Source organism: Ananas comosus, linkage group 9 (assembly GCF_001540865.1).
Source record: "Ananas comosus cultivar F153 linkage group 9, ASM154086v1, whole genome shotgun sequence".
NCBI lineage: Eukaryota > Viridiplantae > Streptophyta > Magnoliopsida > Poales > Bromeliaceae > Ananas > Ananas comosus.
The window spans coordinates 13,646,296-13,673,947 of NC_033629.1; the positions used below are offsets into that span (position 1 = coordinate 13,646,296).

Consider the following 27,652-nt stretch of genomic DNA (forward strand, 5'->3'; position numbering starts at 1 on the left):
AAAAACAAAAAAACAAAAAAAAGGCAAACAAGCTTTCTTAGTTCTCACAGCCTTCCAATAGGTTCAATGTATTTCACGAACAGAGTTGGACAGAGTTCAGTTTCAGACAAAAACTCTCCACAGCTAAGTGATGTTGGTGGAAAATTTACAAATCACCTGCCAAATTAAGCAAACTAACAGGTAGCAACACAGCAAGAAAAAAGATCAAAAACAGCTACTGGGACTTGCCACAGGCAAAAAAAAAAAAAGAAAAGAAAGAAAAGAAAAGAAAAAAAAATAATATAGAATCAGGCAGCCACCCTCTCCTCCGAAAATCTAGGAAGCTGAACTAGCGAGTTCACCCGCGTCACTCCTTCGAGGCCTGACCAGTTTTGGTCCTCAGCTACTCCATCTGTTCCACCCTCTTCTACCAATACTTGCATTCTAGAGTTTTCACCTGATCTCACTGTGAAATTTCGGTTCAATGTGGGCTCTTGGTTGTGTCCTTCGATAGATTCGGTTGCTGGACTTCCATGGCTGCAGTTGTCCATGGTAAACGAATTGATCTCAGCAGAATCAGTTTCAGGATCCGCTTTTCCATCCAAAAACAAGCAAACAACAGCACAGTCATCCATTTTTGAGGTGGGATATTTCAACTTCCATTCGCGAGCAGCAGCTTCCACCAACAGCTTTGCAGCGGCAGACCGAGTCGGAGACGAGGACACAATATCCACAGCTTCTTTATTGCTGAGAACATCCCAGACCTGCAAGATTCTCATTAGAAGCCACGGCATGATACATTATATCAGCGATTGAAGCAGATGTAAATTTTATCCTCTCATATAGCTACAAGTACATTTGGCCTAGTAAAAAAGAGAATGATACTTTGTTAACTAGAAAAAGAATGATACTTCATTGTTACAAAGAGCAGAAAGTATGATATCAGCTTTATAAAGCAAAAGGATACTTCAATAACTACACAGAGAATGATACTTCATTGTTTCAAAGATCTTATGTGAATGTTCATAAAAGATATTTAATATTTAATCCAATTTTCCACCAAAAGATGCTTGAAAAGTCATTGGCAAAGCAGGCCAATTGTATTTAGCCGAGTCGTGAACAACAAGCACAATGATGGATCATAGATCAAGCAGTTAGCTTGTTTCAACTTACAGTATAACCCAAGAAAAGGACTAAGGCAGGCCTTGCAGTAGGAAGTAACATAATAACCACCCACTGTATGTTATTCTTGAGTATGAAGTCAAAATCCTACCCAGTGTATGTTATTATAAAGTACGAAACCAAATCTTGATGCAACCATGGGTCTAAATGAATATCGTAGAGTTCACTAAGCACTACTCTAATGCATCCTGATTTCACTTGATTACATATAGGCCAGATGCATTCCATACAAAGTTATTGTAACAAGCTTTCTAATTATCAGCAAAGTACGATTAGCGTGTAAGATCCACTTTCGACTCTAAACTATGATATAAATTCGTCTTTTTGATGCTTGACATTCACTAAAGAATAAAAATGTTTGAGCTGTCATTTGAGAATGTATGCCAAAAAAGTCCTCCTTTCGTGAAGGACACTAGGATTTCATATTGCTTAGCATTTTAGCTAGCATAATGTCAACAACTTTATATTAGTCTTGTTTGACGGCCACTGTAGTGTGATCTTCCGATATTAATGCAACTAGAACAGGGAGATGTATGGAATTTTCTCTGTTAATTGGACAAGCTTACTTTGACATATCAAGTTCAAAAAGCTTATACTGTTACTTAATGCCTGTAATCAATTATGAGCGAAAAGAATTGATTCAATGGTTGCTATTTTCTCCTCGTAACTATTCAAAAGTAAAGCAAGGTAATCTTGATTATTAAAACGTCTCAACTTGCCATAATAGATGGGATTAGGCGCCTCTTGAGATATAGATAAATAAATAAAACTACAATAAACAATTTAGATACACCAATAAGCAAAGCTCTCATATAATTGTAGTGAACAAATATGTTTAGCAAAGTACCAGAAAAGTCTTAGCCATTCAGGATTGAAAAGGGGGGCATTCAATAATTCATTTAGATACAACTTGCCAATCAGGGAACATTGAGTAAAAGAAACTGGTAATATCAATTGCCTGCATGGGTGTAAGGTGGGGAAAAGCCAGTGGCAAAAATGTCGATTATATTGGCCAAAATGTTTCAATAGAAAACATACAAACGGGAAAACAGAACAAGAAAGAATAACATCTAGATATCCAAGTCAAGTTCAAATTATTTTCCTTTCCCAGCTTTTATCATGTCCTTAATTCGGCTTAAACACAAACCTTTCCTTTACCCTCTCCCTACATTAACTTTAGACACATAGCATACAAGAATCCCCACAAAAAGAATAATGCAATTCAGCAGCCATCAGAAGACTTGTTGGATGCACTTCCAGAGTATAATTTGATACTCATTGGTACACATGTCCTTTCCAAAAGCAACTACATTAGACAGCAAGATAGATGTTGCTAGATTCTCTTTCTTTTGACTAAAGCACTAAAGTAGCCTTGATGCTCAAAGTATTAAGCAATTGTTTGAGAATATTCTCATTTTCAATGACAGTATATGATGCTTTTGAATTTGTGACGGTTATAAAAATTCATGAGTTTAACTATAAATAGTTGTTTATTGACTAACCACCGTAAGAAAGAAAAACCAGAGCTGATTGGTGTAGTGCACGCTCATAGGCAATAGGTGTTCTCATAATTGCCTCATAAAAAAGTAGTCTAGCTCCACTACTGAGCGGTTGCTTTTATTATGCCATTTTTGCATATAGAGATTAGCCTCATTGAGTCATTGTGAGTCTGTGACCAAGATAAGACAATTCATACTAAATACACTTTATTAAATTCATGATTCCTTCAGGAAAGTACTGCTAGCTTGGCATAGCGATCCAGGAAAGTGGATCATAGCCTCCACACATCTCAAATTCTCAAAACAAAAAAGTCTTAAGAAGTAACTCAATCTGTAGCGCATTAAAAGTGCAAAATCCCAGAGCCATTCACATGAAGCTTTTCCCAGTTTTCCATGATTGAGCTTCCTATTAAACTTGTAAACACCATTTCGGTCTTCTATTATATCCTACTCTGAATGGAGCAAGCCATTCACAAAACTTACTATATTGGCTAGTTTTGACAAAGACGATACTCGTAAGGCACAAATCTAGTATCTTAGAACTATAGGGATGGATTTAAGAGAAGCACAGTATACTTTGCATATATGAATATGCTGATGCAGCATATCATGGAAAAACTGGGATGCAGTAAACTAACAATAGAACTGTACACAAACTACTTACTAGATATGTCCTATGGTTATATGTTAGTGCTCTACTTGGCTGAGAACCTCTTTGACTAATAGTTTAACATTACCGACCATCCCTAGCGCAAGTGGCAAAGGGCTTGGTAGTTGGTACCCGAGGTGTCAAGTTCAAATCCTAGTTGATTTACATTTCCTGCTAAGTTTATTTCTAAAAAAATAAATGAAGCAGGTAGCATGCTACCTTTGTCTCTCTCCAAAAAAAAAAAAGTTTAACATCGTATTCCGCTATGTTTAATAATGTGAAAATTAAACCAGAAAGAAACTCAAAATCCATTATTTCAACATTCTAGCCTTCAATGACTAATTACAGGTCACGAATATGACCAGTCATTATTGAGTCACAGTTGAATTAATATATGCTGCGGTTTGGTTCGGATTGGTGTGGAGCAGATGATTTCCTTACATGATGAGAAAACAGTGTGCTACATTTGAGAAATGATTGTGTAGAAATGTACCCATGCGAGGAAAGGTCAAGAGAGTTAAGCAATCAAACAAGAGATATTCAAGTCAAACAATAGCAAAGACCGCAAGGTCTTTAGACTTTACCTGAAACTCACAGAGGACTTCCCCATAAATGATACTAGAATGGTTGGCAAACCTCACCAGTAGCCGATTCAATTCGAAGTCCAAAGTCAAAGATAGGTACAACAAAACAACTAACCTAAAAGAGTAATATCTTTTGACTTTTGACATAATCAAGTGCCCGTTTGAAGTAGCTTCATCTTTATACTTTCAGCTACAACCATTTCTACTAAAAGTTTTAGCTAGCAGGAAAGTAACAAATTTTTACAGGAAAGCTTTTGAGACGTAAAAGTAAATGCTACACTTTGGAGCTTCTGCTATGGAGTGGGCCGTAGAGGGGGATTTTCTCAAAAAAGCTGCTGGTGCTTCTTCTAACATTAACAACACTACTCGGATCAAATTATATTTTGATCTGACAGCATTATGCTGAACAGCTGGGCAAAACAGGCCTCAGGTGTCAGCTATACCAAGAAGATGTCCATTATAACCAAATGCAGGATAGGATAAAGCATCATCACAAGAAGATGGTGTCAGCTATACCAAGAAGATGTCCATTATAACCAAATGCAGGATAGGATAAAGCATCATCACAAGAAGATATCGGAAAGTAAAACCTAGGTAGCATTTTGTCATATGGAAACTTGAGCAGCAGAAGAATTTCAGAGAGAGAGAGAGAGAGAGAGAGAGAGAATTACGCCGTCGGAAGCGAGAATGACAAACTGATCCTGGTCAGTAAGGGTCCAGTGGAAGAACTCTGGCACGGAGATCACACCGTAATCCTTCAAGCAGAAGTCCCCAAATGCTCGAGCCATAGCCAGGCCCGGAGCGTCATCGAACGGCAGCCATACCCTCGGCACCTCTGGCTCATCCTGCAGCGCAAACACCCTTCCCCTACACCGTTTGATCCGCTCTGCCTCTCCTGCACCACCCAAATCAGCGAAGAGAGGATTTACAATCTATAAATAACGTCATCAAGTAAGCAAATATGGCATTTAGATTTAGACATACTGGGCAGATCAGGCTTGAGATCGACGGTCAATTGCACTGCCAACATGTCACCGGTGCCGTCGTCCTTGGAACCCAGAACCGCGCGGGAATCGCCAACGTGGCCCATATAGAGAATGGAGCCCTGAAATGGTGGGGATGGAGAGATCAGCAGAAAAAGGGGGGAGGAATGCTAGCGTAGAAGAGTCGAAAGGTTTCTTCTTCTTCCTTTTTTTTTTTTTATTATTATTAGAGAGAGAGAGAGAGAGAGTAAGAATAGAAGGGATGGTGGGGGATGGAACCAGCTTGAGGATGGTGACGGCGGTGCTGCCGCTGCAGAAGCAATCGAGGGCGGGGTGGGAGCGGAGGTCCTTGTCCATGGCCTTGTAGGCCTTGAGGAAAGCCCTTCTCCACGCCGTCACCGACAGCTGGGCGCGGCCGTGCTTGGGGAGCGCGGAGAGCAGCTTGAGAGGGAGCGCGTCCCTCACCTTGCGCGCCACCAGGTGCCCGTGCGGGCCGTGGCCGTCGAACACGCCGCAGAGGACGCCGCCGTCGCCCCCGAAACCCTAATCACCACCCGGCGCCGAGCAGAGATGGGGCATGAACATTTCTCAAGTTCCGTTGATGCAGAAGAAGAGAAGAGAGGAGAAGAGAAGAGAAGAGAGGAGAAGAGATTCTTCGCCAATCGGCGGACTTACTTCCCAGAGGATCATGGCGTCCTGATTGATGCCCTTGCGGCCCTGCTGGGTGTGGATGGAGGAGATGCGGCTCCGGCCCTCGTTGGAGAACATCCTTCCCGGCACCAGATGGAGGTGCTCCTCCCTCGGGATCTTCTTCTTCTTCTTAGATCGCGGCGGCCCTCCATTGCTCCGCCCTTCCCTGCTATCATTGCTGGTGCTGCTGGTACCGGAGGTGAGGCAGTTCCCCATGAAGACACCAATGCGGCATCGGCCGCCCAGAACCCACCCGCCAAAAATGAAATGCTGCTTTTCTTCTTCCTCTTCCTCCTCCTCCTCCTCCTCCCTCCTCCTCGGCTAGGAGGAGTGCTGGAGCAAATAAATTAAAGGAATCGACGAGCCGGAAGAAATGGAGCGAGCAAATTAAGGAATCAGCGAGTGGACAGAAACGGCAAAGCAGAAGAGAAAAGGGAGCTGGTTTATATTTCGGGTTTGGAGGCGATGATCCGAGGGGAGCGGAGCGGAGGGGAAGGTGGGGGAGTGAAGAAGACTGAAGAGGGAAGAAAGAAGAGGAGAGGCCAAACAGAAAACGTTGCGAGATCGGACAGCGCCGATACCAACAACAGCTAGACGTCAAAGACCAAAAGGGGCTGATTTACTGCACGAGAAAGGCAGCAGGGGAAGGGGGTGTGTGTGTGTGTGTGTGTGACTATTACGTGTCTGAGTCCGTGTCTCCGTGTGCGCGCGGCGCTCTCCCTCCTATTAATTACCACATCCAGACGTTGGTTCCGAGCGCAGTGCATTCATTAACCATGGGCTTGGTTGGTAGCTGAAGAAGAAGAAGAAGAAGAACACGGCATGAAAAGCGAAGGGAGACCGACTTGTACACGGGGAAATGCTGGGCACCCCTGTCCTGGCCCTTCATTTCTCTTTCTGCTTCTCCACCTTTACTCCAACTTTACAACTTTATATTTATTGACCAGAGCGAATTGATTGAGCACCCGTTTCTCCACAGCCCACACCCAGTGTGGGATCTTCCTCTAATTGATGATCCTCATCTCACCCATATTAAATCTTCTGCAACTACCCCACCACTACGCCCAGGGCCAGATCACAAAAAAAACATAAAAGAACAAAAAATCGAATTTTGAGCGAAGTGCCCACATCTCTTCAAAAACCAGAGGAGACTCCAAAGAGAAGGAAATTATTATTATTATAGATAAGATTACGCAGCAACTGAAAGATATTGGAAGGTTTAACCTCATCTAAGATCAAACGAAGCTAGCAGATGGAGGGATTGGGGGTTGAACGTTGACCGGGATTTACGATTGATATTTCTCATGTTTACAACTCAGCGGTGCGGAATGGATGGATGTGATTGGCTATGAGGGGTCTACTTCATTAAACAAAATATAATTATCCTGTTTCCGTCTAAAGAATCCGAGCCGCCCAATCAGATTGACCCTCTCTATCAAGGTTGAGGTTTGCTGAGACAGCTTGCATTCAAACTCGAAATAGACCTGGAGATTGAACCGCTTCTTTAATAAACAAGTCGAGTATAAGTTAAAATTTTTAACTCACTATCTTAACGAGCAAAATATAAGTTAAGATCAGTTTATTCGTGTTCGATTTGATATAGTTCAAATGAATATATTTTATATATTATATAAATACATAATTATATATGCAAAAAATGTATTTTATTATCAAAATTTGGTCCAATCCAATTGTAAAAAATCTATTTATTTGTAAAATTTCAATAGTTAGATCAAAATTTTAATAAGATAAAATTTTAGAATAAATTTTATATTCTTTCTTGGCCTCCCCAGTAACCCAATTCCGTCTTTTCTGGCTTGTCTTTGCCTCCTCTCCCATGAGCTCAACTGCACCTTCATTGAGGAGGGCAAGGAGATGTATCCTACTGGAGTTCGTAATGAACTAGAAATACCCAACTCAAGATCGTCTTGTAATTTATTTGAGCTAATTTGTGCTAGACTTGTTAAGGAGTCTAGTTAGACACAAGCTTGTCTCGGTGACTTGTTAAGGAGTCTAGTCAGACACAAGCTTGTAATTTATTTGAGATGTTTTTATCACTTTAGATAAAGCTTTTTTCTATCAACAGTGAATGAACGAGTTGGATTTTATGCCCCATTCCAACTTGGCGTGTAATTGATAAATTAAGGTATGAATTACCTTTGGAATCATTTTACAGTAGTTAACGGACCTAGAGGTCCTAGATGTACATTAAACCAACCATTTACTGAGTCTCAAGATGCATTGAAGGTTTACAACTATTGAGGCCTTCATGACTGTTACCGTCCAATAAAATACTGGATTTTTTTTTCTGAGTAGTTTCTACAAACACGAATATTTTATTAGTATAATAATCTACAAACCACATTAGAATTAAATTATTGTAAGCCACCTAACGTTTTCTAAAAGAATGTTTTTTTAATACCATTTGAATACTGATAAAATCACACTACAGTTTGGAAGTTGAAAGAAAAAACTCCCAGCAGAGTACTGCCACATTCAATGGTCACATTCATTGGTCCTAGGTCTAGACCAACGGATGTGATATAATATAAAGCACATTAAAACTTTACAAATCAAAGGCATGTACTACTAATTTGTTATTTACTGTACAAAATTGACGCAAAATGAGTAACACAATTGATCATCAGCAAACACTAGAAGTATTAATTAAAAGTATATAGAACTAACAGGAGTTAGATTAAAATATTTTTAAAATTTTAAACATACTATTCTGCTACCAAGCAGTCATTGAAGATGGGGCATCTAAATCAATGATGGACAATAATAAATATGATTTAAAGCTATAGTGTGTGCAGGTGTGCACACAAATTAACATGGCTGCTTGATTGTTTGTGCTTATTTATATTTTTTTAGGTATGCATTTGTACTTGCGTCTTTGTTAACTGCAACTGTACGACATATATTATTGTACGTGTGTTTGGGCCTTACCTTTAAGGCCTAGTCTAAGCTTGGAGGATTGCACAAAGGCGTGATTTGTTGGTTTAGCGTAATGAGCCCGAATGGATCCGACTCTCACTCGCAAGAATCAACAACTCGGGAAACCCAATTAACTGGGCCCTGTACAAATAAAAGTGTTTCCCGGGCCCTGTCTGCATCTCTCGTAAAGGCATATATAACTAGACTTTTGGCACGTTATCCATAACCACGACCTGACGCAAGGGCATGCGTAAGGCGCACCACCCTCTCTGGAGTGAGAAATGGTTGCATGGACCAAGGTGCGTGCATCGGAATCTCCAGATATGCTGAAAATTATAGTTTTTTATTAGTCAATATTTGTTGAATTTTGTGGTTGCATGATCCCCAAATTTATAACTTACGTATTATGTCGTATATATTAATTTATATTTAAATTATAAAATTAACCACTGGGAACTGGGAAGACATTTGTCTATAAACGAGGGTCTATGCAATTGTTTCTCCCAGTAGTGTTTTTTTCCAATTTTTTTTTTTTTAAAAAAATTGTACAGAGACCCTCAATGTTTGGCAAATGGGCGCATGATCTTTGAATTTTGGCTATTAAATATTCTAAACTTTATTAAATTATTTAATAGACCTTTTTCTTCGAGTATATTTCGTATATAATTTTTTTTGAGAAAACAGGGATATACCCTATTTGTACAGTGCAGAAAAGATACAAAAGCACCTAATAGCGGCTGGCGGCCGCCTGTAACGACAAAAGTTAGCAAGGTAGCAAAACAAACGAACGGAAGTCAAACTACACCCGAACACAATGAAACAGCAAACAGTCGAATTTGATCAGAAAATTCATTCCCGTCCTCCTGAGAGCACCGATGTCCATAGATGTACCAAGCTAAGTACTCTATTTGTCGTCTCGTCCGCTCGTGTAGATCGGTCTTCGAATATGCGCCTATTTCGTTCTTTCCATATCTCCCAACATGCTGCTGTAAAGCAGAGGTCAAGCCATTTCTTTTGTCTCCCTCGGACAGAGCACCTTGCCTGATCCCATCGAGCAACAAGAGCACCTGGGTTAGTGTTCATGAACGCTTGAGTTGCTGGCGTCGTTTGTAGGAGTCGAGCCCAAACCGTCGTTGCATGGCTGCATGTGAAGAGGATGTGATCAAGATTTTCCCCGTTTTTAGAGCATAGTACGCAAATCGACGGGCCGTGCCATCCTTTGAGAGCTAGTGTATCGTCCGTTAAAATTCTGTTTCTCGCCGCAAGCCAAATGAAAACTTTTACTCTGAGGGGGATCTTGATGTTCCAAAGAAAAGTGATTTTGCCAGCGTTAATGCCATCAAAAGTAAGGAAAGAGTAGGCACGGCAAACCTGGAAAGCACCGTCGTCGTTCCAGCGCCAAAAGGTTGCGTCTCGGTTTAGGGTTAATATGGTATTCTGGATCAGTAGTTTCAGTCGCGGTAGCTCGTCCAGTTGGTCACCCTGCAGCCGAGATAGTTGGAACCCCATATTCTCCTTGTGGGCAAAGCGCTGAATCCAGGTAGATACCGAGAGATGTTTGTGACTCGCAATGGTATAGAGATTAGGAAATTGATTTCGAAGAATGAATTCGCCCGCCCATCTAGCATTCCAAAAGGATGTACCTTTCCCGTTGCCTATTGAAAAGAAAACAGACGCATGGAAAGGTGCTGTGGTGCTGAGGATTCCTCTCCACATTGGACAGCATCTACTCGGAATGTTATCACCAGTTGCCGGCTGTCTATACCTGTAATGCTTTTCCGTCAAAAGTTTGACCCAAGGTAGATGCGGAGAGTTGTAGAATTTCCACAGGCCCTTCATCAGGAGTGCCGAGTTCATCGCCTGCAGATTTCGAATGCCGAGTCCGCCCCATAGTTTGGGGCGGCAGACTTGACCCCAATTAACAAGGCAATGGAAGCCGTTTGTAAGTTTTCTCCCCCTCCAAAAGAAACCGCGACGGATCTTGTCTATGGAGTTCACCACCCAACCCGGCAGTCGGAAAATTGAGCAGAAGTGGGACGGGATACTCGAGAGCACCGAATTAAGCAGTACCAGCCGGCCTCCACGAGATAAATTCAGTCCCTTCCAGCCCGCAAGACGATTGTCAATCTTCTCAATTAAAGGCATATAGTCGGATCTGCTAAGTCTCGTAGGGGAGAGGGGGAGGCCCAGGTAGGTAATTGGGAAAGCCTTCACCGTGCAGCCGAAAGAACTGGCTAGGGAAGTGGCTTGGGCTTCCGACAGGTTAATAGGAGAAATGGAGCTCTTGTCGTAGTTGATCCGCAAACCAGAGCAAGCCGCAAAATTGTCGAGAATGAGTTTAGAGGCTGCCGCTGACCTTGGGGAGCCATCCAAGAAGATGAGTAAGTCATCCGCAAATTGTAGAGCTTGGATTCTGACATCTCTGATTCCAGGGTCTTGGAGCAAACCGGACGAAGTCGCCCTTTGGAACATTCTGAAAAGAGCATCGACACAAAGGATGAAAAGAAGAGGGGATAAAGGATCACCTTGCCGGAGCCCCCGCTTACAGGTGAAGCTGTTGCCCGGAACGCCATTGAGTATCACCGAGGTGTTGGCCGATTTCAGGAGCTCTTGAATCCAGTTTATCCAGGTTGGCGCGAACCCCCTAGCTCTGAGAAGGTCGACCAAGAAGTCCCAGTTGATGTGATCGAAGGCGCGTTCGAAATCAATTTTTAAAAGAGCCGCACTCTGCTTAGAGGCATAATAGTGGTGAACAAGGACATGTGCGGTGCTAAAATTATCGAAGAGATTGCGACCCTTGATAAAGGCTGCTTGGTGCGGGTTAATCAGCTCCGCCATGAAAGATTGTAACCGCGATGCTAGCACTTTGGAAATTAGTTTGCCCATACCATGGACCAGACTTATTGGGCGAAAATCCTTCGCTAGTAAAGCTTCACTCTTCTTAGGAATGAGGCAAAGCCAGCTGGCGTTGATCTCGTCCAGCTTCGCCGACCCATTGTGAAAGCTATTGAAGACCGACATGATATCGTTCTTGAGTAAGTTCCAAAATCTTTGGTAGAAAAGCATTGGTAGCCCGTCAGGTCCGGGTGCCTTTTCCGGCCCACTAGAGAACACAGCCTTTCTCACCTCTGCGGCCGTGAAGTCCTCCTGGAGGCTGGAGAGATCGGGGTTGGCACCTCTGTACAACTCGAGAAGGTTGATGTTTAAAGTGGATTCGGGATCGTCACCCAGCTGATTGGAGAAGAAAGAAAATAGGTGGTCAGCTATAGGTTGATGTGAGGAAAGCAAGGTGCATCCATTAGAAAGGCGGGATATGAAGTTGGAGTTCCTGCGCCCACTGGCCTTGAGGTGGAAAAATCTAGTATTGGCATCTCCTACTTTGAGCCATTGAACTCGCGATCTCTGCTTCCACCTTATCTCTTCTTGAAGACAGAGTTCTTCATACCTAACCTTGAGCATCGGCCTCAACGCGCGTTCCAGAATCGTTAAGCTCCTGCGTTCTTCAGCATTGTCTAGCCAATCGATCCAAAGCAGACATAGACTCGCCTGCCTTTGTAGCCGCGACGAGAGGCCAACACTCCAGTTCCGAAGAGCAGTCTGGACAGATTTAAGTTTAGATGCGAACTGATTAACAGGGGCTAAACCCGAGGTGGGCGAATTCCAAGCTGTGGAGACCACATCAAAAATAGCCGGATGACGTAGCCAGAAGCTTTCAAATCTGAATAAGTTGGCCGACGGAATGAAAGTGAAGGCCGTTAGGACAAGGGGTGTATGGTCGGATCTGGGTCGCGGGAGAGCACGTAGGGTAGATCTCGGAAAAGCCAGTAGCCAATTAGTAGAGATAAAAGCGCGGTCCAGCCGCTCCAACGTAGGGACACCCCTTCCATTCGTCCAGGTAAAAGCCTTGTTCAAAATAGGGAGATCAACCAGGTGTAGATCGTGCACAACCTCTCTAAACTTTAAAATATCAGCAACATGCGCCGTGTCACCGTTCTTGTCGTCCACCGAAAGAAGTACATTGAAATCGCCTAGCAAAGTCCAGATGCCAGAAGAAACGGAGTGGATGGATCGAAGTTCCTGGAAGAAGTTAGCTTTAAGTGTAACATCCGTGGGACCATAAACGTTGGAGATCATAAAAGTAGCTCCGTCAATTTTCCTCTTGAGCAGTACAGTTAGGGTGAAAGCTCCCTTCCATTCTTGAATACAGTCAAAAAGAGATGAGTTCCATGCCGTTAACAGCCCCCCTCTAGTCCCCTCCGCATCTCGAGTTCGAAAGTCGNCTAAACTATTCGATAAAGCTTGAAAATTTAATTGTCCTATTATAGCACGTGGAAAAAGAAATAAAAATTGAAGATATAGATTCATAATATTCTTCAAAATTCATACTTATCAAAATTTTAAAAAAATTACTTTCTTCATATTTTAATGTCTTATAAAATTATATACATGGCCATTAAAGCGAATGTATAGTTACTAATTTTAATTGAAGAGAGAAATCTACTAAACTATTCGATAAAGCTTGAAAATTTAATTGCCAAGATTAAAATTCCATACAGCCTTTCCTAAAAAAACTAATAACTTTGGAGTGTTTCACTGTTTTGTACATTTTTGTTTTTTTTTTTTTTCCTTATCTTAAATTCTAAAGTAACCCATCTCTTCTCATCCTCGCAGTAGCAGCTACACCCCTTTTCTCCCTCGTAACAGGAGAAAGAGACCAAAATAAACCATCTTAATCAGAAACAAGACATCGTTAATTAAGACTTTAAGAGTGAGCATTGATCACGTTAACCTGATATTCACAAGCTTCCTTTATGGATTATAGATTGAAACGAACCAATTAACTTATATGCCGGATGATAGAAATAAACTGAATCAGTTTGAAATTGGTTGCAACCTTTAATCTATATCAAGAGAAAGGATACTGATTATTGACTAATCCTGTGCATCAGTTTTTCTTCGACATCACGGGAACACGTTCATCATCTATTGGCTTATATGTATCAAATAATTAATTCAGTTTTTTTTGTTTGCTTAGTCAATATTTACAATTGAATCCAACCAAATCATACATTAATTAAGATGAATCAATCCAAGATTTTGCTATGGTACTGCCTGCAGGCTTTTCCCGGAAACAGAAAGAAGAAGAAGATATGGGACGGTTAAGTCCGCATAGAGCTCATTCCCTATCTACAGGATTATTTCATGGAGAAATAGTAGCTTCCAACGGAACAGTTCTGCATCCAGCTCAATTTTTTTATATTATATATTGCATTTTGAACTGCATTCACAACCTCACAGTAAAATTAACTGACCACTGCTAACCCTATGCTAAATAATTCGTTACAGAAGACTTTCTCAGAAGTCAGGGGAACTATTTCACGGCCTCCATTTTTTTTTTAAAAAAAAAAAGCCCACAGAGAGAAAAAGAAAAGAAAGGAAAAAGTCAAGCCTAGCTAAACGTACGCTTGAAGCTTTTTCGGCGGCGGAATACAATGAAACCATGTATAATTCATATTATCGAGGCCTAGAAACCGAAACTCTGATTGAGGCTCTCTCCAGCAGCAGATTGGAGAAAGCGGGATACGATGGCATTAGCATTGCCGTCATACTGGTAGGAAGAGGAGGACGACGTAGACTGCTGCGCTTGTCTCGACGGGAACAGGAAGGAGCTGTCCACTTCGTCCTCCGCGGAGGAGGAGCTCTGTAGCATGTCGAACGACGGTGATCCCACATAGCACAGGGGCGGCGCCCCTCCAACTCGGAGTTCTGCCTGGCTGTAAAGGCCGTGTTGATGAAGTTGGGTGGTGGTCAGCAAATTGTGGCACTTGTGTGGCGCCCGCTTTAGTACTGTTAATTGGTGTGATGACATTCTCTTGTATATCCGGCACAATACCCACTCGTCTAACTGCAGTGGATCAACAAATCCGACAATTAAATTCAGGAATGTATAGCTTTGGTTAGAATGGTAGTTATCACAAAATTTTAATCAGCACAATTATGTGAGATGATTATGTAGCTTAACAGTTGTTAAAAAATAATAACTAGCTTATTAATTTATAGCACGCGGAGGATTAATATTCATGCCTGCATTAGCTGACTCAAAAAGTATCTATCTAGTTACCCTGTGAGAGTTAGGGGTGGCGAGCAAGGGGATATTGTTATTGTCGCTGCAGAGGCGGTACTCGTGCATGATCCAGTTGGTCTTGGACCCCTTGGGTGCCTTCCCCACGTAGAAGACGAGTGCTTTCTTGATCCCCAACTTGTTCTTCCCGCTCCCCATGATGACCTTGTCCGTCCCTGTTGCCTTCCAGTAGCCCGACCCCGCCATGCGGTTCGGCCTCGACCCGTTTGGATACTTGCGGTCCCTTGGGCTAAAGAAGTACCACTCCTTCTCCCCAAACAATGCCCTCCCTGTACCAATTTAATTAATTATCAGATCGACATCGTTAGTGATCTATATATATATCTAGCTGGCTGGCATAAAAAAGTTAATTAACCTGTAATATGTGTAAATAATAATTATCTAACTTTTTCTTCTTCTTTTTCTTTAAAAAAAAAAAAAAAAACTTTTGACTTCTACTCTGTTATTTTTTTTCTATTCTATAAGATGAGAGCCGACCCTAATCTTCGTTGATATGAATTAATTAACCAGTAATTACTTACCGGGTAGATCCCATGGATCGAACTTGTAGAGTTCGATGTCTGTGATGACAGGGAGGGAGAAGAGTTGGCCCGACACCTTCTTGGACAAATAGTGGACGAGAAGCTCCACGTCGGTTGGAAAGAAGCGGAAACCCGGCGGGAGGCTCAGCTGTGACACGGCCACAGGATCCCTACCGCTTCCCATCTCTCCAAATTTAATTAATCCTATATTTTATGTCCGGTTCGGTTCGGTTCTCTCCTCATCAACTCTCTCTCTCTCTCTCTCTCTCTCTCTCTCTCGTTGATCTAGCTCTCTTTTGAAAAGGCTGATCTAACTCTCTCGGTTCCTATATTTTATATTTTAATTCTTAATTTTTTCCCTCTGGAGGAAGGTGGAGGTGGCGCCGCTTTATAATGATCGTCAGAGGGAATAGTACGGCCGATACGGCTCTACCAGAAGAGTTGCGACGTCCAGCCGTCACGGCGGCGACACGTGTCGCGTAAGTTGGGCAAGATTGCAACCTCTCGCACCGTAATGGCCTTATCCAAGATTCCTCGACAAACTAAGGAAGGGGAGAGTTTGCTAGCTGCTGCTGCTCCTGTAGGTGCATGAGCACCCGGTGCTCTCTTTAATTTACGTCCCTCTCACCGCCCTCTGCACATGTGGGATCAGCTGATCCATCCGTATGTGCGAGTTCCTTTTCCAAATCTGGAAATCGATTCTCGAACGTTAGCTAATCAGGCCGAGAGCTGGAACGAATAAAGCCGAGACTAAAACGGGCGTCTAAAAGGTACAAGGAAGAAACACGTAGCTAGCCCTGCCTTGATCAACGTACGTGGAGTTTGGAATTTTTATATTTAGTGCAGCTTAGCTTAATCGAAAGTTGCGCATAACAATTTGGAATCCTAGTCGGCACTTCTAACACGTCTTCTAAAGTGTTCAGCGCGCATCGTATAGCTAACGGATAAACATGCATGTGAGATGATCCACGTCTAGTCGATCAAAAAGTTTTGATTGGACCGTGACAAGCTGCAGGACACGTGCGAGTTGTGAACGGCGGCCTCGTCAAGTCGAGCTAAGTTTACGTCCACCCTCACTGCCATTTGTCGCGCCGGGATCGGCCTGCGGCTTCTCTACGCACGAGCATCCTCGATCGGTAGAAGCACGTCCCCATCAGAGGATAACAAGAACTATAGTCGTGCTCTTTGGCGTGGGATTACACCCCGAATATACGAGTTGCTGCGTTCGTACGTTGCATTTTCCTTTGAGCTAGCTTGGTCTAAGCAAGAGCTGCGGTCATTACATAGTAGGCATAAAAAGCGTTACTCGTGCCGTCCCCACCTAATTTGCATCTTTGGAGTGTTTGTTTTAGGTCAATCTCACGTCTAATTGGATCTAAAGTTTAGGCCTGCGCATGCACGTGCGTGCGCGCGCACAAGAGTCCAAGCACTTGATCTCGTGCGGTAAGGCTTGGAACTGGGCCAGCTGTCCTGTGAGGTTCAATTTATCTTGCTTAAATCATACATGTTGAACAAATTAATTCTAATTAGAACTTAATTTGTGGGGTTCTTTAGGCCAAAATGGATTGGAATTACCGCCGTTTAAGATCTAGAAATCTTCCAAACTAAACTTTGGTTTCTCAAATTTCATGACGTTTAAGTGTGACTCGAATTTAAATCTTCCTCCCAAGATAGTATACCTTCTGAGTGGTGAAAATAAAAAGGTATAAAGCTGACCTACATCAGAAACATTTGTCTCGGACTAAAAGATTTTGCATTAATTTTTTCATACAGGAGGGCAACAAGGGTGAGAGTTCCGGCTTTATCTGCTAATGTGGGACGAATTTGATTGGGAACATAGTATTCCCAACAAGCTGGCCCGCTCGGACGGGCCACTGCTCCTAGAATAAAATAAATGTCTCGGGTCAACAGCGCTTAAAATAAAGGAGAATGCCTCATCGCATCAGCATCCACTTGTCCATTCACCGCTGGCTCTCCTTTAAATAAGTTGGGATAAGGTGATAAGCCGACGTGGCATCTCTTACCCTTTGTTAATTCCAAACCTGCTCCTAAGTCCTGATCTCACTAATTTTTTGCTGCATCCCAATGATGCCTTTGCTGTTTTGTTGAAACTTGTATAGATTACTGGTACAGATTGAGCACGAATTAATTAAGAATGGCCTCCGCTTCCCTCTTAACAACACCCACCGCCACAAAGCCCGTTATTCCTACTCTTCATGTGCACTCCATTCCTCTGCCGCCATTATTCCTACTCTTCATGTGCACTCCATTCCCCCCCCTTTCTCTGGCTACCGTTGCAAGAGTCCTACTGTCTTAGTTGATTGACTACGCTTATACGTCCGGCCTTGGCCGCTTCGGACGAGGAGTGCGTGAAGGAGGCTTCAGAGGTAATCAATCGACAAGGTGAGGTCGACCATCAACATGGACAAATCAGATCCCAACGTGGCGGCTGCGGTGGCAGAGCTGAGGAAAGCGTCCAACCTGTGGGTGGCCAAGTACTGGGGCGATAAATCCCTCCTCGGCTGGCCTTCCTTCCACGACATGTACTCCGCTCTCAACGCCGTGTCGGTCCACTACATCCGCTTCGGCTCCACCGTGCCTATGCCAGCCAAGCGTAAGGCTCGTATCTTTGAGGAGAAGGGCACCGCCGAGAAGGCGCTGCTCAAGGGAAGGTAAATGAGATTCAGATGGTGTCCACTGAAGCAATTTTATTCCTTGCCGCCATCCCTATATTGATCATCAACCGTAACATTTTTTATCTTAACGTGTAACTAATTAGTTATTCAATACCCCGCTGATCATTTTTCACAGCTGAGAATTGAGTGGAGTCAGAGAGTGCTTAAACTCTCCACACCGCCTTTTCCACAATTGCTAGCTACTTGGTACGGATTAATTGTTATTTAGAAGTTGCCTCTGTTGGAAAAGAGCAACGCTACTTCACACCCAAAGAACTGCCTCCATGTCCAAGGCCAAAAATGTTTATATCAGTATTTTCAATTTTTTAAAAAATTTTAAAATTTTAAAGGAGTGTTTAAATTTTTTGAATGAAAAGACAAAAAGATTATATTTTATTTTTAGGTGTACAAGTAATATTTTTTATTGAAAAAATCTCGTTAGACTCTGACATAAAAATAGATGTATGTAGTACCGTTGCCTGCGTGTTGCCTGTGCATGGTTGAACGTTATTAACATTTCCATAGGCTGGAAGAGTTATGTTTATTTCTTCATGCATCTCTATGTTATTTTGTCAGAAGTAAAGGTACAAAAGCACCTTAGTTGAGGTTAAGAACTAAATCCCACTAACTTGTAGGCCTGTATATATGCTTTTGGAGTAGTATAACGCTGCCACGAAAGCAGAGGATCCTTGGAGCCTCCTATTGAAGGGAGTACTCTTGATAGCAGGGAAGGTTGAACTGTCCCCTCTTGATTTCTGATCTAATCTCAGCGTATAACACCGACCCTCATCAAGCCCAAGTAAGCAACGAGCCGGTAGAGCACGAGCATGACAAACAAGGCCACCAGTGCAAGAACCTTGTGGTCTAACCCGACAACCTTGACTGCAGGGAAATCCGCAATGCTGCATGTCAGGTTGGGAGCGCACTCATAGGAGTCGGCCAACGAGTACTGCGACGTGATCTGGAGCTTGAAGGTGTAGAAGCTCACGGACACGTATTTAATCCAGGCGATGAAGGGCGGCACCTTCTGGACGTAGTAACCACCAGCTAGCATGAAGCAGAGCATGAGGACGGAGGCGAGCGTGGTAGCCGCCTTGAGTTCCATGACGAGAGCGCCGAGTGCGAGGCCAAGGCCCTGGGACACCAGCACGCTTAGCAGCGTGACGAAGAGGAGCATGAAATAGCTGGCTGCCGCCGGCTTCAGCCCACCCATCCAATACATGATGGTAATGGAGATTGTCGGCAGGATGAGCTCCATCGGCAGATCGCCCACTAATCTAGCCATGAAATACGAGGATAACCGGTACATCCTCGACAATCTCTCTTTCGTCAGCATCATGCGCTCTTGCGGGAAAGTGAATATAGCTTGAAATATAGGAAAGAAGTTCCAGAACCCTGTGATGAAGAACAGAAGGCCAATCTGCAACAAGGCCACAATTAAATACAACTTAATCAGAATAAAATGTGGGAAGCGTTCAAATTGTTTTTCTTTCTATTACCCAAAAGAAGAGAGAGAGAGGACGAACGAGAATGGGAATCAACCTGGTCTTGAGCATGCCCTCCAGATTGGAGCCATAGGAAGCCAGCCAAAAGAGCCGTGATGATTACTTGCGCAATCTTGAGTCCCGAGAAGGACTCGTGCTTCCTTTCCTTGAGATCTCTCTCGAGCAACACATGGAATTGCTCCCACCAACTCGTGCACCACTGATTCGCCGTCTTATCTGCCTCCTTTTCTTCATACTGGTTGCTTGATTCTCGGAGTTCCTCTGCTACTTGATTGTGGAGCTGTACTCTGTAGGCTGAGGCCAGAGCTTCTTTCACACATGTCTGATCATCCAGCGTTTGATCTGGAGATACGCCTGCATTTTTGTTCGGCCAAGGATTTAGTTCTATAATGAATAACTAGCTTAACATCTATCGGCAATGTACAGAACAAAATATGTGGACAGTAGCAGCAGATATAATTCAATTACAGAGAATTAGAATGGAAAACCCTCGATAACTAGAGGCTATATGTACTACAGCTCAAATCAAGATATTTTATGAACACCTGTCAATAACAAAGGTGTTTCAACTTTTCAAGCCACGAGTCAATTTTCCCTTCAATTTAAGCGAGTGTGAGAGAACTCGATCTTTTAGTTAAGGTAATATTACAAAGAGAGAAAGATCCTGAGTAATCTGTGAAAATAAGCACGCAACTAATTTAATAAGTACTTCACAAAAATAAATAAATAAATAAAGAAAAAGAAATAGAAAAGCTTGAAGAGAGGAAGAGAAACAAAGGGATCGTGAGAAATCAAAGGTGAGGTGATATAATACCGAAAATAAACACAACAAATTAGTTTTTTTTAAAAAAATAGTGAAGTAAATCGAATAGCTTACCGGTGTTCCAGTATCAATCTTTTTCGCAAAAGCTTAACTTATTAGTGAACAATTTTATGTCTACCATAGCATGTCTTGACTTCAAACTATTGATAAGTTCAATATATAGATTTAAATAAAATGAGAGAAAATTTAATGAGGCTAGAAGCTAAAGGATTCTGATTTATGATATCCAACTTTAATACCTTGTGAAATAACCAACTTTCAAAAGCTCAAAGCTACTTAAAAATAAGAGAAAATTGCTTTTTATTTATTTTTCCACAGAATGCGTAGTCGAAAATGAATCAAAAAGCAAGGCATCACTCTGTCAACTAGCTAAAGTAATATGCCGTTAAAACATAGCATACTATTGTTTTCTACCCAAAATAAACATTGCATGTGTAGAAAGATGTTATTCTAGGGACGTGATGCTGTTCTAGAATGGCAAAATGCTTTCTTTCCATTTGTGAGGAAACAGTTTTTGCTTTTTCACATTGAATATTCTCACATAATGAGCCAGATATCACATAATAAAAGCTTTTAAGTTGTTGCCCACTTTAGATCTGCGGTGGCTAAAAGCATCTATTTTCATAGTTTGGAAAGCTTAAAAATTTTAAAATTGCTTTCTATATCATTTGAAGAGAAAAAATTAGAACCACTTTTAATTTTTTATAACTTCTAAAAGACAAAATTAAACAGATATTTTTGCTAAGTATAATCCCAAACTAATTGCTAGTGTTTATTCTTGGAGCTTTGGTGAAGTACTACTTAAGTGAAGCTGGCAATTTCGAAAAAATCTAAATATTTCTTTTTCATTACACACATTCTTTAAGTAGCATATGGTAGTATAAGTTCGAAGCTATTCTAAAAGCACTCCAAATAGGATCAACAGTTGTCTTATTTCTTGGCTGAACTAACCAAAGTTAATATTTGATGATAAAGTTTTCTTTCTCTTGGCTAATCTAATACAATGTGAGAAAGAATTTCAAAGGGCTTGCATGTAAGTTACATGAGCCTAAATTGCAAATGTATCACAAATTCTTTTCAATGGTAAACATCTTACATATAGGTAGTAATAAAGTTTACGGTTAATTTTATTAATTCTTTTGTAGTCTTTTCCTCTCCAGCAGTGCACTATTACTGTTAAAAGGCTTGGAAGGTGGTGATCAAATCAAGTTTTCCTATTCAATAACAACAAGCAGTACTTGGAGGCTAAATATTACTATTGGTTTTCAATTTATCTCCTAATAATTCTTGGTTTGGACCTGCATCAAAATTTATTGGCAAGAGAATCTCGCCATTTTGCTAAAACAGTAAAGGAATGTTTGGTTCATTGTAAAAGCAAGCCGAAAAATATTTTCGCCATGAAAAATAAAATTTCCAACGTTTGGACACTCATAAAATGCTTTTGGCATAACTTTTTTTTACAGACTTCACGAAAATATTAACTTTCCCTTTCCTCTCTAAAAGATCGGAAAACCAAAACGAAAGAGAAAAAAAATATTGTGCATGGGCTTGGAGCGCCTACACGATCCACAAAGACCTTGAGGCCTCATGGACCGCTTGAGAAGCGCACATTAGCCATAATGGACCGCGTGCAATTTAGTACAATATAATACTATAACATATGTATAAAGCATTAGTATAGAACATAAAAAATATATATATTTAAATTTGTAAATAATACAAATTTAAATGAAAATTGAAAATATTTTTATATAGTTAAATAGCAAGAGAAAAAAAATTATTTATTTTCTACAAACTAAATACTTAATTGTGGCAAGAAATCTAGTTTTTGTTTTAAAAACAAATCGAACAGTAAAAAAAAATTTCCATCAAAAGTTTTTGGCGTAAAATATTAATTTTAACAGAGCAAACATCCCCTAAAATATCAAGTACCTTTAGGAACGTCATAATTTGTCCGTCACGGGTCATTTTGCTAAAACAATAGAGTATCCATCATGTGAAGGGCGGATAAGGAGGAAGTCCTTTAGTTGGGGACTCTCGCGACCTTTTTGTGTTTTTTCTTTAAAATCACTCTCCTTTTATATATATATATATATATATATATATATATATATATATATGACAAAACGTAAAAGATAAATTCAAAATGAAGTGCAGTGGAGCGTACCATTTGCGAGGTCGAGAAGGAAGTCGGCAGGGTTCATGGGAACGGATGGGGCATAACCGATGCTAGCAAAGTAGCCCATGACGTGGGAGGCCCCGCCGAAGTAGATGGGGTGGCCATCGGAGAGGAGCAGAACCTTGTGGAACATGTAGAAGATGCGGCTGGAGGGCTGGTGGATGGTCATGACCACCGTCCTGCCACCCTCCGCCAGGCTGAGCAGCGCGGACACGATCCTGCCGGCGATGGTGGAGTCGAGGCCGGACGTGGGCTCGTCCAGGAGCAGCAGGCTCGGGTTGATCAGCATCTCCTGGCCGATACTCACCCTCTTGCGCTCTCCGCCGGACACGCCGCGCACCAGCGGGCCGCCGATGATGCTGTTGCGGCACGACGCCAGCCCCAGCTCCGCCATGACGGCCTCCGCCTGCGCGACTTTCTCCTGCCGTGCGAGGGTGCTGGGGAGGCGGAGGAGGGCAGTGTAGACGAGGGTCTCCGCCACCGTGAGGTGGGGGTAGAGCACGTCGTCCTGCGTCACGAAGCCCATGTTGCGATTGAGCGAGCTGGCGAAGGCCCGGCCGTTGTAGGTGATGGAGCCACTGAGCTGCCGGCCGCCGCTGCGGGCGAGACGGCCGCCTAAGGCTGTGAGCAGAGTGGTCTTCCCGCTGCCCGAGGGGCCGAGCATCGCCAGCATCTCGCAGGGGAGCACCACACCCGACACCCCCTTCAGGATCGTCCTCTCGGCGTCAGCCTCCTCCTCCTTCTTCTTCCCCTTCATCGAGCCACTGCCGCCGATGCTCTTCCCCTTGATTTTGATCTTGTACACCACATCTTCGAACTGCACCACAGCAACCAACGTGCACGTCCTCGCCCGTTAGTAAATCGTTGCTTTTTAGTTTACTAATCCTAATAATCTGATAAGCTCGATCAATATTACTTCTCTTCCGATTTGCTGCCATAGTACTATAGCTAGATCAGGTACGTACAGAAACGAATTCCCGAAAAAGCAATTGAATAGAGGCTCTTCCGTCTTGTTAAAAGAGGATAAGCTTGGTGGTTGATTAGACCGCAAGAAATTGCTGCTTGCTTGCTGGCCAAATACAGCATGCATGCGTCTGTTGTGCATTAAATAAACTCAATTTCCACCATTAGCATAGTAAATTTGGGGATGCGGTGGACGGATTTGGGCACAATAAAATTCGACCATCGGCTCTTATTACATAAATTAAGAGACAACACAATATTAAAATAGTATATATATATATGCTATTATAATAAGATTTTGCTTTTGTTTTTTATTTTTTGGGTTGGGATCTAATTTCTCCATCACCAAGATACTCCCTTGGTCAATTAAAAAATAAAAGAAAAAAAAAATAGAAGATGGATGATGGTTGCCTCGACCGCCAACATTGTAATAACAAAAAACTTTGAAACTCCGCACAGCAATATTGGATAAAAGAAGAGAAAATGTGTGCAGAGGAGTCAATGGAGGTTATGATCGACGAAGCACTAATCCAACAAGAAATAGCTGGCAACGTCCAGGTTTAACTAAGATGCATGTAGGACATGCATTACCAATTGCCATTGATCGAGATTATATATATACCTTGAGGGTAACGGGACGTTGGGGCTTGGCAAAGATGGACGGATCACCTCCGCCGCCTCCAGCTGCGCCGTCCGGTTGGGTTTCCCTCTCGTTCCCCATTGCCAGAGGGATCTCGGTGGCCTTGTTGATTTCTTCTCGCTCTTTGGTTAATTTAGCTTCCGTCTAAACTCAATCATTTTCTTCTTGCATGTATGATATATCACCTGCCACGCAGCAGTAATATTTGCAAGGAATATTAATTTCAGGGCAAGGAGGCGCGTCGGGGATTCAAAAGAGCGCGGATTTTGGAGAGGGGGGGATCGACGAGGAGGAGGAGGAGGAGGAGGAGTCCGGAGGGGAGATTTGTCGGGTAAGCATGCAAATGGAAAATGAATGATAATACTAAAATATTAACAGATCACAGAGGGTCCGCCCTTACCCTCGAACCTTGCCTTTGCCCCGCCCCCCTTGATAAATATATAGGAGGAGGGGGTCGAGGACGTTCGCTCGCTGCTCTTGAACACGCGCCGAGGTGTCACGAAATCTCTCGGCTGACCTGCTGAGTCGGAGGACGTTTCGCTTCGTTTTGTTTTGGTTTTGCATGCGTCCACAAATTAAGCCATATTGTGATCAGTGCTCGGACTCGAGTCCCTGCTGCAATTACAGGACATGACATGACATATATAATATGCCCTGAGCCCCTGATATGATACGATAATATGTATATATCTATCTATCTATCTATCTCTGAGTCGGACTCGAACTCGGACTCAGGCTCAGACCCGGCCACCTTGTCGCCAGGATGGCTGTTACCGTCGCAGGGTCGCGATCAGACACATCGGTTGATCGGTCTATAAAGCTAGCTACCATGCGCCTCGAGCCGGAAGGCATCGCGCCATCACGGGAGTTAGAGATCCCGGCCGGCCTGGGCCAACTGTGGAAAAAACCCATCAGTTAATTTAAACTCGGGCACGTCCATGAATTTAACGTGTCAGTGGTAAGCATCGCGGCGACGCGTGCAGTCCATCCCCTGCTCCATGTTGCAAATTAAACCACATGGAAGGTTGGGTGCTGATGTGGTAGGATCCGGTGAAATATAGTTGGGAATCGGATTCGCTCATTTAATGCTGCGGATAGGTCAACCTGAATTCACTGCGGCCTATACCCCGAGTGCGCCATGCTTAGATATGCATTTGATTCTTTTTTGGAGATGTGGTGCCGGTTAATAGGGACGAATAAATACTACGTTCCACTCCTAAAAGAATGAGCAAAAGTAGTTTTGATGCAAATGCAATTACCGATGTAATTGGTTCTATATTGGACGGGCCGGGCACGGAGCCGCCCATCTAATTCTTAGTATAAATCTTCCGATGGTGTAGTCTTTACTGTTTAGATTTTGTCCCCCTTTACTTCCAAAAATGAACATAGCAGTATTGATCAGTAAGAACGAACGAGTCTTTTATCTTCGTTAGCTGGCAATTGGCCAACACTGGTCTTAATTAGTCTACTTGCAGGTAGATTTGTATAGCCAATACAAATCAAGAGAAGAGAGAGAAAGGGCCTGCTAGATGAAAGTAGAAACTTGCAAAATCTTTACTTTTTTTTTGTTTTGGTTGACGGAATTAATTGAGAAGGTCATCATGTATTTTGCAGAAGCCCGTAACCTCAGTTTCATCTTTTAGTCACAACAAATGACAAGCAATTGAAGATGCCGACTTTAATTGTGATGTAACATTAAGCAATTGAAGATTTTAGATACTCTTTCCCCATTTTCTGCTATCAAAACCCTCCCAACTGGGAAATATTCTCCTCTTCTTCTTTAGTAGTTCTAGGGACATTGCTAGAACTGATGATAGTCAGTCCGTATAGATGCTAATGGTGGCATGCGTTCTTAGAAATATATGATGCATGGCAAAGCCACCGTAACAATTATATTATCATAATCTTGTTTAGTGAACATATAGAAAAAAAAAAAAAGTTTATTTTTCTAATAATTAGTAAAAATCTCTCTCTTGAACGAACGAACGAACGAACGAACGAACAAACGAATTATATATAATGATGCATACAGTAAAATTAAGTTCATAATTAATTGAAATATGGATGTTTATATAGCAGGAGCTTTCTTTGAATAGCTAGCTCGATCGAAGTAACACTTGTGTGTGCACAGCTTTAGGCAAGGCAACCAGGAATTAGCTTATTACCGATGGAAATTGGTACTCAAGCTATTGATAATTCCCTATATATTGCAGGTACTTCTATAAGTCATGCGCGTCCATATCGCACTCGTGTCCAGACATATCATGGACGCACATTCGACGCGAATCCACGATGCATTAATTCCATTAATATATAAATATATATAAAGAGAGAGAGAATGATAAATATTTTGACTTTTTAATGAATGCATTGAAATTTTTTAGACAATATAAATAAATTATGTAGAATAAAAATTTCTTTCTTTCAAAATATATAACCTATCAATAGGAATTTTATTAATTTTTATTTATATGAGAAATATAATATTATTTTAATAAAATTATTATTTTATATATAATAAATATATATATATTATTATATTAATAATATTATATTTTATTAGCGGTGTGTATTCGTGTTCTAATTTTTTGAAAGTTTCAGTGTCGCTGTGCTCGAGTACTGTCGTATTTCGTATTCCTACTCCCGTGTCCATAACACCATGATAATTCCCATTTAAATATATTTTGTTAACTCTAACACTAATAAAACCAGTAAGTTACCTTAGTCTGTGTCTAGTGTAAAGTTTGCAATTGAACAAATGCAACAAAACAAAATCAACGGTTTCCCTTACACTCCATTGGAAATTAAATGCTAGTGGAAGCGACCCTCGCTAGTAGTTTATTCGAGAATTTTCCTTCAAATTAAAGTGATCGATCCCTTCAAAAAAATATTTTTTTAAGAAAAGGGATTGCAAAGTTAGTACTTAATTGACTTATAAAGTTCAGAAAGATATGTAACTGGACCTTCTCTCTCTTTCTCTCTGTCTTCCCCCAACTTGTCCGCTCTCCTTTNTAAAAAATATTCTTAATCTAGTCTTATTTTTTATAGATTAGTAAAAAAAAAAAGTTAATAACTTTTATATAGGTTAATATGTTTAGTGGGTGGGATTTTTTTTTTTTACCTCTTTTTGTCAGTTCCTGTCGGAGGCCCTATCAGCTTCCATCTTATACGCTTAGTTTATCTCTTTTAATGAATGAAGTAGGTAGTTTGCTATCTTTTTTAAAAAAAAAGGAAATGTAAAGAGACTACTAATCACTGATCGACTATATAAACGTGGCCAGCTGGTGGACCAAAAATGTGTTTTCTGAGCTTTTGATATAAAAAACTACGATCATCTTTTCAGTCACTGTGTTTTTGCTAAATATCTACTCCTTTACGCAGATGAACCGATCCTGGTAGAATTCAGAGAAGACGTTCGTAGCCTATGGAGAAGGGCTTTTAGCCTAGACGATGCTTGGAAGAGCACTAAAAGCTCAACCCTCGTGTCGGCTATTTGGTTGGTGGTCTGGACAAAAAGAAGCAACTACATTTTCAACAACAACTATCCCGTTCCTTACCACTCGTTGAAGCGTGTCAAACATTTGATCACTGCGTGGAATGAGTTATCAGCCGTCCATTGATTCTCTCTCCCCTGTCATTTAGCTCTTCACTTAACTCCTCGCCACCCCTCTCTCTCTTTTCTTTTAGTTTATTTTTTATCT

The 27,652-nt window shown here is 41.8% G+C and overlaps 4 protein-coding genes across 4 annotated transcripts; 1 reads left to right on the forward strand and 3 right to left on the reverse strand.

The window, feature by feature from the left end:
- Positions 34 to 6,859, reverse strand: LOC109715333 (probable protein phosphatase 2C 64). The gene is made up of 5 exons (XM_020240296.1): positions 5,552 to 6,859; positions 5,156 to 5,419; positions 4,878 to 4,998; positions 4,565 to 4,788; positions 34 to 743 (listed from the first exon to the last, which is right to left on the reverse strand). The coding sequence occupies exons 1-5, from the start codon at positions 5,780 to 5,782 to the stop codon at positions 288 to 290; spliced, it is 1,296 nt and encodes a 431-aa protein (XP_020095885.1). The 5' UTR covers positions 5,783 to 6,859; the 3' UTR covers positions 34 to 287.
- On the reverse strand, positions 13,739 to 15,534 carry LOC109714931 (NAC domain-containing protein 72). The gene is made up of 3 exons (XM_020239685.1): positions 15,167 to 15,534; positions 14,625 to 14,914; positions 13,739 to 14,408 (listed from the first exon to the last, which is right to left on the reverse strand). Exons 1-3 carry the CDS (start codon positions 15,348 to 15,350, stop codon positions 14,028 to 14,030), a joined length of 855 nt encoding a protein of 284 aa, XP_020095274.1. The 5' UTR covers positions 15,351 to 15,534; the 3' UTR covers positions 13,739 to 14,027.
- Positions 17,497 to 19,833, forward strand: LOC109714848 (photosystem II repair protein PSB27-H1, chloroplastic-like; the record flags this gene model as incomplete). Its single annotated transcript, XM_020239556.1, is given in 3 exon segments — positions 17,497 to 17,562; positions 17,564 to 18,640; positions 18,730 to 19,833. Coding segments are annotated over 2 exon segments (345 nt in total), but the record flags the coding sequence as incomplete, so codon positions are not given.
- On the reverse strand, positions 18,305 to 25,337 carry LOC109715817 (ABC transporter G family member 9-like). The gene is made up of 4 exons (XM_020241005.1): positions 23,934 to 25,337; positions 22,337 to 23,165; positions 19,384 to 19,700; positions 18,305 to 19,261 (listed from the first exon to the last, which is right to left on the reverse strand). The coding sequence occupies exons 1-4, from the start codon at positions 24,030 to 24,032 to the stop codon at positions 18,608 to 18,610; spliced, it is 1,899 nt and encodes a 632-aa protein (XP_020096594.1). The 5' UTR covers positions 24,033 to 25,337; the 3' UTR covers positions 18,305 to 18,607.